This window comes from Malaya genurostris, chromosome 3 (genome assembly GCF_030247185.1).
Source record: "Malaya genurostris strain Urasoe2022 chromosome 3, Malgen_1.1, whole genome shotgun sequence".
Taxonomy (NCBI): Eukaryota; Metazoa; Arthropoda; class Insecta; order Diptera; family Culicidae; genus Malaya; species Malaya genurostris.
In genome coordinates, this window is record NC_080572.1 from 161,784,737 (window position 1) to 161,798,821 (window position 14,085).

At 36.2% G+C, this 14,085-nt stretch overlaps 1 protein-coding gene across 3 annotated transcripts in view; it reads left to right on the plus strand.

Annotated features, from left to right (window-relative positions):
• LOC131434627 (heterogeneous nuclear ribonucleoprotein K-like) overlaps positions 1–10,027 on the plus strand; it is a 49,572-nt gene extending 39,545 nt beyond the window's left edge. For 2 of the 3 annotated variants that reach the window (XM_058601540.1, XM_058601543.1), the window contains 4 exons: positions 7,376–7,761; positions 7,819–8,080; positions 8,140–8,309; positions 9,142–10,027. In XM_058601540.1, coding sequence (XP_058457523.1) covers positions 7,376–7,761; positions 7,819–8,080; positions 8,140–8,309; positions 9,142–9,196 — 873 coding nt within the window. In that variant the 3' untranslated portion in view covers positions 9,197–10,027. The remainder of the gene's footprint in view (positions 1–7,375; positions 7,762–7,818; positions 8,081–8,139; positions 8,310–9,141) is intronic. The other variant, XM_058601541.1, reaches the window with a different exon arrangement.
• Positions 10,028–14,085: the final 4,058 nt, after the last annotated feature.

Here is a 14,085-nt window from a genome sequence, read left to right on the forward strand (position 1 = left end):
TAATTCTTCAGTCGGCGTCTAGTCGCCAAATTAAACGATTGTCTTTAACCAATTGTAACCCAGGGGTATTTGAAATTTGAACCAAATGAGCAAATATCATCAATTCCATAACCCGACGAATGACCGTAACTAGGTTAAAGCAGGGTATAACTAAACGATATAAACAAAATATTTTGGGTTGAAGATGTTGGGAAATGCCAAATCACTATTAAAAATCTTTTCCAAACGAGATTTTCCTATGTATGATATATCGTACGCGGGGTCAATACAGTAGCAACAAAATTATAAGAGATATGCCTATATTTTGGGAGAGATATATACGATTCAATTTCTTTTTAATAGTACCAGTAGAAGTACTTTTAAAGATGAAGGCATAATATAAAAGCAATATTCTATGCATTTCATCCAAACTATACATCTTCGTTTTGGTTTTTACCGGATTGTTATTCATAATATAATTAATGTGTACATTCAAGCTGCAATAAACAACTTAATTTGTTTCCATTTTGTTTCTTAGAAAAATGGATTACCTGTTTGTATGATATTCGAACCTATAGTAGAATTCAATTGTGTAAAAATATTTTATTCTATCATAAATATTCTACTAAACACCCAGACCCTGTTAATTAGCTCATTCGATAGTTTTTCCAATGTTCAATAAGTTTTGGAGGTATTCATACTTCCTTTTCTAAGCAAGCGTTCTACTCCATATTCATGTGTTCGTCAAATCGTAAAGGGTCCCTATTCTTATCGCTATTATTTGCAGCCATGTTTTTGAATAAAATCGATTCGAATGGCAAAAGATTTTCGAAAGACTTTAACTTATTAGAAAATTCTGATTCTCGAATTTATCGGTTAACGATTTGCGTTGGAAAAATACTGCTGCATTGTCCCACCGTATGATATATCATACGTTCAAATGTTAACAAGTTTTTATTGTTTAACATATATTTGTCAAAAGATGGAAGTATCACCTATGGTTTCGAACACAAGATTCACACGAATATGTTGCTTACTCTTCCTTGGTTATTTGTGCGAGCTTTGCAAGGTTATAGCACGAATAAAACGTTGACACTTGAGAATAATTTTAATATACAAAGAAATTAGAAGTGTAAACTATCAATTGATGCTCTATTAAAGTTGTTAGGTATTAAACTTCTAAAGTAAACATTTATTAAAATATAAGAAGTTTCGCGTATGATATACCATGCGCTAGGTCATAATGGGTTAATGAGTATTTCTGGTAATTCCACAAGGACGTGAATTTTCGTGCTATTTTGAAATGCACAATAGCGCGGCTGCTGTATTTCATCAGTTGCAACTAGATCATTTCGTCACAAATTGGTGTGATATCAACCTAATTAAACTAAAACCGTAAATGTATACGATCACCACGTTTTCGTACAAAAAAGTACATATGAAATTCGATTACCCACTTCAAAGCACCAACATAAGTAAAACCATTTGTGTGAAAAGTTTGGGAGTCGGCAAATCGCTAGTATAGAACCCCCACTATCTCAAAAACAAAGCTTATTACATTGAATCGAATTCTCTTCTTCGGTTATGAACATCGAAAGCAGCTGGTTAGATTTGATTTACTGTATGTAGAACGAGTATTATCTCGTATCTTGTTTGTTTTTGATGACTTGAAAAATACAACAATAACTTTCTAACACTAACTCTTCGCAACGATTTGTCTGAAGCAATCATCGCTTCTCTAGTTTCGAGAAGAAAATATTCAAATGCATCAAGTGTATGTATTACTAACAAAGATGTCTGGATTTGAAAGAAACGTCTCCTCGTCGGCCTAAACGTTATTGAATTTTTTTGAGATCAGATGTTTACTTTTCCATTTATACGAAGTTTTATTTAAAAAATGTTTAGCAAAATTTTCAATTGCCACACGATTGTCGAGACTGGCAATCATCATTTTGGTACTTCACCATCATTGAGCTCAGCTCTCCTACTAATCGATTTCAGTAGCATTACTGGGTGATTTGAGTAACTAGGCAATCATTTGCATATTGAGAAAACATAGCCTCAACATTGAGTGGCAATCAATCAGGAGCACTGAGCGCACGGAAAATATTACAATCCATTGAGAGACAATTTGTAAGCCGAGATTTGATATGTTTATGAATAAATTTAATTTTTAATGAAAGTGTAAGGTCAGTAATGATGGATTCTTCATACAAATTTGTAATGTCATTACATTAGAAATTATTAAAAATGATATTCATAAATCTCGTGTAAGGGCTGCTATTCATACAATTATGTCTCGCTTGTATTGCTCTCCACCAGAGTGCCGTGGACGGCCGATATTCGAATTCATTTCAATTCAGCAGCCAGTTGTGCTTTGTTCGAGACATGGAATTCAACCGTGTGCCATGTACACCACGCTACGGTTCGGTTCCTGTTTCCGTACATCGGTACGCGTGCTCGTTTTGAGTACCAGCAAAAATACAACCGAAGCTAGGGTTGTGTTGGTAGATCTGGAGGGTGAACATATAATCACCAGTGAAACTCAGTACGGTGTTCCGAAACTCATTATTAACTTTTGAAAACTTGGAAAGAGAGTTAGATCTTATGAAATCAAAGCTGAGAACCATCAATACCACCACAATTTGGCGTCAGCGATGATGGGTTTGTATAAATCAGCGATGAGTTTACCATTATTTTACAGATTGCATCTTAAATCATGAGGTGAGCTGATGAATAGAAGAAATGAGTGAGTCACCCTTTCATACAATTTCTATTTTCCGTCCGACTTCGAGTTCCGAAATTACAGGGTAATGAGTGATTGGAATCTGAATCGTCATTTAGAACGTCGATCGTTAAAATAATTTCATGAAAACTAAAAACACCGATGAATATTCAAAACACATGCGGATTGATAAGAAAGGTAATTGTAAAAACGATTCTGATTCATTTTGAAAAAGATCGGTTAAAAAGGAAAAGTTGTTCAATATCAAATTCAAATCCATTTATTTGGATTTAGTATATGTTGCCAAGCACACCTTATTATCTCTATTTATGTATTACTATGATTCGTTTAGTTTGCGAGCAAAATCTACACCGCTTGGATATTACTTGCGTGCTATCCGACCTTGCTGCTGCTCGTTCTAAGAGATAGCTGATGGCTTTCGATTAAGGCGGCTAATGCATACACGTATCGAGATGTTATAAATATGACCTGTTACTCGTAACACAAATTCGACAATTTCATTTTCTGATTTTGGAAACAAAATTTTTGATATTCAATTTTATTGAGGTTAATATTGAACCATGATAAAAAATCAAATAAACGGTAGGCAACGAATGATATTTACATTGTATGGCTCTATCGAATGAGCAGAAGATATGAGAAATTCTCGGTCAATCGCACGCACATTTTCATTTCTGGGCTACTTACGAAGTTGGAAGATAAATCATAGTACTGTTTAGTAATTCTCGGAAGTACTTTTTTAGTCCCAATTTAGATAACATCGAATGCGTTATGGAGGGAATGTCCTTGTGCCAGATGTCAACTACGATTAAAATATTCAAAAAGCGTGACGAGCAACATTGCCTCTTGGATATGCTTCCGGAGCTAGCATTAGCCTGTCGTGACATCTGGACATGGTGTCGATCAAATGAAGCACCGTAACTCAATGGTCATATTTTAAGGTGCATGATTATAAATGTGCTGGGTTTAAAAAGTCGGAAATGCTCAATTATTTAAACCGTTAGAATACCATCGGTTATTCTTTGCTTATGTATTGTCTGAAATGTTTATGAAAAATGATTGCATAAATGCTTTCCTATAGTCTGTCATACCTGAAAAGTGTTGTTCTATTGATTCGTTAGATAATCCAAACGAGAATTATCTCTAAGTTAAGATAAAAATTCTGATGGATTGAAATGTATAGAAAATACTTTGTTGCTTCGTTGTTGTCGTTGCATTGCCCTCCTATTGACGCTGATGATGATGATTTCATCCGCAAATGATGAAAAAGGACACGAGCTTACTCATACAATTTGATCACCCTATTCTCATTCCTCCTCTCTATAGAGTGAGAGGGCAGAATAAATGATACCCTCTGATGATGAAATGAAAAAGGATTTCGAGAAAGAGAGAGAATGAGAGCAAATTGTACCCGAGCTTGCGCACCCGCCTTCATTATGCTGTACACCTTTTTAGTTGTTCAGTTTTCGTTCAACTTCATTCCTTGTCACATAGTGTTACTTTCCCTTGAAACAATCTTGTATTAAGATCAGACCTGGTGAATAAAGTTTTCAGTGAGTCCTAGAAATTTTCTGGCCTGTCTGTCATGAGAATGTGTGAATATTTTAATTACTGGTGGATATTGGTACATGGAAATGTGCAAAACACAATTTCTGATCAACGTTGGACTCGGCACTATCCGATAATCGATTGGATGAGTGAATGCACTTCTCAAGTGTGATTACAGGACAAAGAAAATCGAATTTTCCAATTTCTCATTAGAGCAAGCAATTATGTGAATGTGTATTCTAACTAGTGATTGCAGGTAATGTATGCCTTTTTTGATACCCCAATTCTAGTATAAAATTGTAACTACTACGAATATATCACTATCGAGCCAAGTGAGCATAATGGTGATGAACATTTTAACCATACCAAATTGCTTAGTAACCTGTAGCATTTGCTCAATAAATTATTTTTATTAGCACTATCAATTATGTAAAGTCGAATATGTTAGCATATGTTTGTTTGCATTGTTAACGTATTGCATTTTCCTGGTAAAATTTGCGCCTGTTGTCAAACCTTCTATCTATATTTTTTGATAGTAAAGTTGAAAATGTATCCATGTAATATATGTATAAATCTCCACACATTATATGTATTTTTTATAATGCTCTGATGTACTTTGCCTATTCTAACCATATTGGAAAGATTTCGTACCAATGCTGCTGTCGAGATTTACGCAAAAGATGTTATTAATTTTTTTTAAATAAACATTTCAACATCTAAAACATATATTTTTAAATTATGAAGCGAAGTAAAGCTAGAAACCGTTTTTGTCCTACTAGTATCACGTAACTGTTAGGATATTATTTGAAGTTTTCAACAGTTAGGAATTGAAATTGAAATTATGGTAACGTTTCTAATTAGCGAGCCATTCCAAACACAATGTATTAATGTATTAGGTATAAATTGTGAGAAGTTTTGTCAAAACAAACAATATCTTCCCAAACATTAAATCCACAATTGTATCGTACTCGCACCTATACTGTCTTGCAAACTTTACTGATGAATTATTTATAACATGGTATAAATTGTGACTACCACTATTCAGAATTTGTAGAAAAGGTAGAAAAATAAAATTTATTCAAAAAGTAGTATGAAATTTTTAAAATATTCGAACGAGATTTTCGAGCATTAAAAACAATTACAATGTTATCTTTATTTTTTACACGAAAAAAAAAATAAGGTTGTCAGCTGTCCCGTTTTTTATTTGAGCACAGGCATTCATTTTTTTTCTGTTTTCCGGTGCGATCTACGTTCGTTTTCCGTTGCATTTCAAAAAGCTCTTCTTTTTCATTTTATTTTGTATTCTTTATAGTGGCTGACTGCGTTCGATAATCATTACTTTTCCTTCGTCTGTTTTTTAGATGTACGCACATCTTGTGCTTGGTATTTCTTACTGCTTGAATTCCTGAATCGAAACAGGATGCATAGACATGTGTATAGAGGACATGTGGACGGTAAACAACATAGTCGGGATCTTTTCGTTTGGTCGAACGCACGTTAATTTTTCAAAAGACACAAGCCTAAAACGAAGAGCAATAATCGTTAACCCAAACTGAAACATATGCTCATTCTCGTACGTCTTCCCGCTCCTTCGTGAACATTTTTTTTGTTCATGGAGCTCACATCATCTGCTTCGCTATCACCTTTGCCATTGGTAGAAAGAAGAGCAGCCGTTTTTAAATTAGTCAGCCTTTCAGGGTTGTCTTTTGTCGAGTTTCTTTGTACTTTGTCCCTCTAGGTTTGACGAATCAAGGGAAAAAGAAGAGGAGAGTACGGGAGCTGTTGTAAGAATACTTTTCTTTTGCAGAACGTGCAAGAAAAATGCCTGCGGTGTGCGCGCCTGCTCTGAGTTGGGCACGTTCTACTTTGTTGCTACTGTTTCATATTTGTCGGACAAATCTCAAACTCCATTTGACGATTATTCACCTTTATTTTTTAAACTTTTTACGAAATGAGACCTTTGCAAAATTTGTTTTTATTCGAAAATTTATCTGTTTGAATCGTGATATCTTTTTCATAGACGTGTTATATGATGAGGATACTTAGCAACGAATTTCCATTTGATCCCGGTGAACTCATGTTTGTGTGAGAGGTGCTCGAGTGTCATTGCTTTGATGGTGGTCAATAGAAATCTTTGTTGCCATGTTGTAGTCAATTTAGCTTTCTATAAAGGCTTAGAAATAAAATAAAAAAAAATTTAGTTATTTAACAGAGAATTATTGAAGGATTTTCACAAGCTTAAGCCTCACATGCATAAGTCAATGTTACTTCAGTTAACTGTTTAAGTAGATTTATAGTCGTGGTTTTATATAAAAACTACAAGACATAAAAAATGTGGAAATTCATAAAAATTGAAATGCAAGAATTTATCAGCAAATCTCTGCTAGTGCGTTCATACAGGAAAAGTTTTTCGATTCAAAATCTGCTATAAATCGAAATAAAGTCATTTTTACAAATAGTTATGTAATTAGTAAAATCACCTAATTATTTGCGAATATTTCCACTTTGGTTCTAAGAAGTACTGCGGTTCTAGCGACGCGATTATACCAATGCATCGAACAGAGATAGCAAATCTCATTCTAATGATATTAGTATGTGAGATGAATGGAAGTACCGCTGCTCTAGTTGAAACATTGACCCTGTATAATACACGATAAAGTCATTACTACACCGAATGTTGGATTAAAACAGTTTTTCCCTGCATGATAACTTGATGAATTTTCATGTGAATGTGTATTAACATGTGAAAAGGACATATAGTACTATAGTACGAATGTTACAAAAAATATTGCTCATTACTGTAGTTATAAAAATTGTAGTTTGATATATTGCATATAATTTCGTCTTTATTATACGTTTTATAGATTATAGAGCCGAACAATAAGTATTGTTTTTTTTTGTAATATTTGCAGAACGCTATCTACTATGTACCATTTTCACATTTATTTAGAGAACTGAAGTTTCAGTATGATTCGGGGAATCTGTATCGCCGAACAATAGCGCTATATCTTTATGTCACATTTTGATAATTTGTCTTTAGTTTATTACATATCACTTCTGCATAATTCGGAATAATGTAATATTTTTTTATCGATTGCTTAGGAAATCGGTTGCCGACTGAAGATTTTCTCCAACATTGCTCCACAAAGCACTGATCGCATTGCTCAGGTCGTTGGCAGCGAGGAACAGTGTTTAAGAGCATTGAACGAAATAATCGCTTTGATCAAGGGCACTCCTATTAAAGGACCCGTCCACAACTATGATCCCCACAACTACGATGACGTCTACGCTGACGAGTACGGCGGTTACGGAGCTGGAGGAGGTGGTGGCGGAGGCAACGGCGGCTTTCGTAATGGCCGTGGAGCTGGTGACGGTGGTAGCGGCGGAGGTAGATTCGATCAACGTGATCGATTCGACGACAGACGTGGTGGAGGCCGTGGATATGATCGTGGAAACGACCGGGGTGGGAATCGGGGTGGTGGAATGACGTAAGTTTTTATTTGTTAGAAATAATTCTATACATAAAAATATCGCACTTCTTTTAGCAGAGATCGTGAGTTTATAAATCCATGGGCACCGAATGTAAATGATAATCAAATGGGAGGTGGTAACTTTGGAGGAGGCGGTGGTAGTAGAAACGGATTAGGGTTGAGTAACTTAGGAGGGATGAATTTTGGAGGATCCGGTGGAAACATCACCAGTTTAGGAAGCCTGGGTAACTTATCCAATGGGAATATGGGTGGATTCGGAGGAAATAATGGTAATATGGACAACAAATCTTCCACCCAAGTAACAATACCTAAAGACGTTAGTAGAGATACAGATTTCAAAATATGATACACGAATACAGATGATATTTGTTTTAGTTGGCCGGTGCCATCATCGGAAAAGGTGGTGGTCGAATTCGCCGCATACGGAACGAGTCTAACGCTTTTATTCAGATTGATGAAGCTCTACCAGGATCATCGGACCGCATTATTACTATAACTGGAACTCCGAAGGAAATTCAGGCTGCTCAATATATGTTACAGCAGAGGTAAGTTTGTTTTCGATGCAATTCGTAGAACTATATAATCAAACCTAATTATAAGAGTAGAAACTTGATCACCAGAATTTAAATTACATAACACATCTATATCGAAAAAAAAAATTCCATGTGTATCATTATATGTGCATCTCTAAGCGAAATGTCTATTTTTAGCGGTGTAAATTAGAATTCTTCACCGAATTGCTCAACACTAGAGTCCGTTAACTACCTCATTACTGATGGATAAATTTCAGAAAGTCATTTCGCATCCTTCCTGAACTATGTATATTCTCTATTTATTCTTGATACTGCTAAATATTCATAACATAATAATCGAAACGATGTTCTGAAAAAAGGATGTATCATAAGAATTGAATTTTTATGTCTGAATATGATTTTGACATTCACAAATTGCTACCCTTCTTGTCGCTTGCTGTTATATTTTACCATCTTCGTTCCGTAACGTTAAAATCGATTTTCGGAGACACTAGAAATCATTTGTCATGTTTTCGGGGTGCTGCAAACTGCATAGCTTGGTGATGCTAACAATACTACATTACTAAACACGGTTTTTCGTTCCTTAAAATCCATGTGCTGCTTATTAACAAACTGTGTATTGCAATATTTTGTATGGAAGACTAGTGATTTTGTTGTTTGGTTTAAGATAATAACAATAAATCTCAAGTCTTTCTACAAAGGTTGCTGCTTTCTGCTGGTATTAAATAATGTACAAGTGTCATTACTGACTAAAGAAGAAACATATATCTAACAGTGAAAAAAATATTTTATTATGTAACTTGCAATAGTCGAAATTTAAAGCGTTTTATTTTCATCATTGCAGCGTTCGTGAAAATCTTGCTGGCGGTGGAGGAGGCGGGGGATTTAATCGCAATTAAATGCATTTAAAATTATCCTTTACATGCTAAATGATTTAGCCCTAGACGACCATACGTGCGTTTAGCGCATGTAATTGTAACTAACAAAAAGCCACCGGCTAACAAACAAATCGAAGGAAGAATCGCAGCAGTAAAATGTCTTCATTATACATTAAATGTCATGAAGGTTGATTAGTTTGTCACATTTCATACTGTAACATGTGTAGGTAGTTTAGAACCCAGATCATTTCTAAGCTACTGTATATTTTACAACTGATTTCATAATGGGTTGCACACCATCGCGGTAGTATTTTTTTTTTCAATGTTTAACGTTCGAATTATCTGTGTATAGTTGACTTCGCAGCATTGATCTATTTTTTTGATTCAAGATATTGACGACAACAGCTAAAACACATTTTATACACATATTTAAACACAAATTCTAGAACAAGCTTTACATTATGAATATTACAATAGTTCTAATAACGGCCAGTCATGCTTCATTCATATGTTTTACATATATTGTTCGTAAAAACAAATCGAAGCAAATACCCTGTACTGTTATCGATTCTGTCTAGTACAAACAGTTACAAATACTATAATCGAGAACTCAATGAAAATAACATTTACCGCAAATCACAGTACCAAAGGTCAGGTATGTGCAGGGCTGGAAATTGAATGAGAGTTTGATATTCGAATGTGTTTTCATTTCCATTGAAAGCAGGCTCAGTAAATACGCAATCCTGGAAAAATCATAAAAAAGTGTAACGACATTGAAATGAGTGCATACTCCAATGAAATATCCTTATTTTATATAACGATTTGAGTTCAATAAACCATACCGAAGAGCAATATTGTTTATTCCTTACTATTCCGAAATATAAATCTGCAGGTGTCACGTAAAGCTGTTAAGCCGTATCATTCCGTGTAAAAACAAAATCCAAACGTCAAAATTTAAATCTATCGTTTCTACATCGATTCAAATGTACTTTCGTTAAAAGAGGTGTAATAATTCATTACGTTTTCCGGCATGATGTACGCCGAAACAAATTCGTCTTCGAAAAGTGCGATATCGCTAGTATTTGTAAAAGGTTTTGAATACCTGGCCCTTATTACCGGTATCACTACACGGTGAAAACCAAGTGAAGTGATTGTGACCCTTCCTTATCGATATCACTTCACAGTGAAAATCAAGTAAAGTGAATGAAGGTCATTATCACGAAATTCGATTTAGAGAAAAAAAGAGTAATTACTAAGATGGGCTTGTGGTTGTTAGCACATCACCAAAATTTTGAAGAATGATTTTTTTCACTACGGTGATTACTTCACTTTGCATAATACTGGAAATAAGGAAAACAAGTGAAGTGACATGTAAGTGAAATGAATGTGAAAGTGGAAGTGAGACGGTAATAAGTGGTCCTGTCTATGAAGTGACATCAGTGAGTTAGAGTGAAAACATAAATAATTTCACTCAGTACATGATTGATTCAAGTTCATTTTCATCCAGAGATACCAGATATATTCATATAAAATCTGTATTACTGTGAAAAAAAATTGTATATATCTGTATTCACCAGCTCCCTGCTAGGAAGTCTGTGACCTGTTATTCTTTGGTCACAATATATTTCTTTTGGTCACTGAGTCCAGCTTGTATATTTATATTCTTCGAATATTGTATATTTTTGTTTATTTGCATTGTCAGTAAATGTCTGAGTAGAATTTAAACGTCAATCGCATTCCTACTCCGTGTATACATGTTTGAGTCACGTTTAAGTTCTGCTTAATCGCCTCGGTTGGTGTCAAAAGTAGGGTTTTGTTTAATTATTTATTCTATTTATTTATTTATCAATATATTTATTTATTCAAAATTTATTTACATATATTTACTAGTTATTCATTATATATAATGTTTTCAAAAGTATTTATTTATTTATATCCATCAATTTATATAAATCTTTCTTATTGTTCAATACAATTCATATATCAAATCATATTACATATTAATACAATAAAGGGAAACAAGTGTAGTAGTTACAAATATAATCCAAGACACCAACCTGAAGCACAAACGATAAATCATTGTAACCGTCATCTGTCCACACACTGTCATCGTCGTCATCATCATCATCATCGCAGCATAAAATGCGGGGTGGACTGCTTTGAAGGTGGCGGTGGGATTGGGATGGAAAACGGACAGCAAGCCGATAAAACCGCGGGAAAACCTTTGCGCGGTATTTTTCAGACCCGGAAGAGTGAAGATCGCAGCAGCGAGTGACAGTGCGTTTCAAAAGCCATCCATAAAGTTGATCCAAAGGTATCTTAAACCGTTCAGTAGATCCACACAAACGTTAGTTTCTGTTAGGTGAGTCGAGTTGGGATCAGTGTGGTTGCCGTTTCCTTGAGTCGTACGCCGCGAGTGCAATAGATGGTCAGTGTTGTCAAAACCAAAGACGCCAATTACGACGCCACTACCCACGTATTGACAGGGTTTGGCGGGAAAGACCGATCAACAAAGGGAGGACGCCAATCACACATTAACACAATGCCTTTATTGCATTTATCAATATTGGCACTTTCGTTTCCATACAGTTGTACAGTTGCGGCACACAAAGGGCTCAGTTTTGACAAGTTGCTGTTTCATGGGGCACAGAGTGGCACACTTAGACTTACAGTATATCACGTGTTTTTTTAGAGGCACAATATAGTTCGTGTTAAGCGACTCTCCCCTTGCCGATAGAGTTAAAAATCCCATTCGACTTCGCGTTAGACACTCGTGATAACCTAAGTGCACGTGTACCACTTTCCGGGTTGTTTGTGAAACGGAGGCCTCCGTTACAAATAGGCCGAGTTGCTGCATCATCTGGACACCCTGGCCATCACATCACTGTTCCATCGCCCCGAAGCCAGTGCCGTCCCGCCCGTCATTGCCCGCCGAGATCATCAAGTCGACCAACGATCATCACGGCCGCAATGGAGTAGTGAACTGAAATTTCTTCGGAGATCTAAAACGCAAACGACCCTGAACTTGTGGTTCGCGGTAAAAAGTTGCCACTAGTAGTGATATACGAAACAATACGTAACAAGTTATGTAACTTTGGTCAGAATTCTTCTGCAAAGACCAAAACAATGATGAAGAATGGCTAACAAAAAATTGAATATTACTACTTTTGTCGTGAATACGACTTACTTTACTATGGGGCGCCTTTTCAAAAGTTACCCTCTGTGAGAGTGATAAGTTTTTGATCGTGAATAGAACAAAATATCTGCTGCTGTACAACAAATCGTTCGAGAAAAATGTTCCGAACAGTGCTTAATATCGTAGTGAGTTCCACAATTTGGTCCTTCTGAAAGGCAGGAATGAATCCCGTACAGCATCCTGATAATCGACATTAAAATTCTGTATGCGGCTATTTTTATAGCCGTTAGGACCGCCCATTAGTGAAAAAGCTACAAACGAAATCACGTAAAAAGAAACCTCTCAACAAAAATTTAATCAGTTTGAATTCTATCGCCACTACGAGCAGATGGATTGTGTGTCGTTTGCAAAGCTAGTTTCGCTTCCGACAAGAGCGATTACGTCACAGCTGCCAGTTGTTTGCATTGGTGAAAAAACAACGAAAAGAGGACAACGTTGGAGAGCATCACACAAAAGCAGACGTTCTAATGGCTCTAAAAGTTTTCTAAAGAACTATTAGGATTTCTTGCTCGCAAATCGAAGGTAAAAAATCTCAGTTTAGTGCAAATCTAGAACAGTTTGATTAGATTTGTGCACTATTCGCTGTGTGAAATTTACAGTAATCGAGATTAAATGAAGCCTTCTTTGTTTCTGCCAAAAATGTGAGAAAAGGCAATGCTTGCATAATTTATACAATTGATCACCTAATTGATATTCGGAAGTGTTAAGGAACATGTCAGTTGTTTTCGTATTCACGACATTCAGTTATGTCTCTGACATTACCCACCCGCCTTTTTTTCAGTACCCTTTACCATACTCTCACAAATTATCGATCAGATCACTACGATAAGAAAATTAAGACTACTCGATTTAAAATGCTCTATTGTTTGTTTACCATACTTTTACTTACCTTACCTAACAGCTATAAGCCTGGGGTGTCCTTTGCTGTATCAAGAATACGTCTCCACATAACTCGCTCCATGGCTGCTCGTCGCCAGCCACTCAAGGCACGGACGCTTCTGAGATCACCCTCCACTTGATCGATCCATCTTGCTCGCTGCGCTCCTCTTCTTCTATACATCCTTATGACATGCCCAGCCCATCGTATACGTCCGATTTTAGCTGTCAGTACGATAGGTGGTTCTCCTAGCAGCTGTTGCAATTCGTGATTCATACGCCATCTCCACGTTCCTTCTTCCATCTGCACGCCGCCATAGATGATCCTCAGTACCTTTCTTTCGAAAACACTGAGGACGCGTTGGTGCTCTGCCAACATAGTCCAGGTCTCGTGGCCATAGAGAACAACCGGTCTAATGAGCGTTTTGTAGATGGTCAATTTCGTGCGGTGGCGTACTTTTCTCGATCGAAGGGTTTTTCTGAGTCCAAAGTACGCACGATTCCCTGCCAAAATACGTCTCTGTATTTCTCTGCTGGTGTCATTGTCGGCGGTCACCAGTGAGCCCAAATACACGAACTCGTCAACCACCTCGATATCTTCACCGTCTATCAATATTCGTGGTGGGAGGCGTTGTGTTTCTTCTCTAGAGCCTCTTCCTCTCATGTATTTTGTTTTTGACGCATTTATGGCCAGTCCGATACACATATCTTCAGTTATCAGTTCGATGTATGTTTCCATTATCTTCTCAAGGTTACGTGTCACAATATCAATATCGTCGGCGAAGCCAAAAGTTATACGGACTTCCGGAAGATCGTGCCACTCGTGTCGATCCTCGCT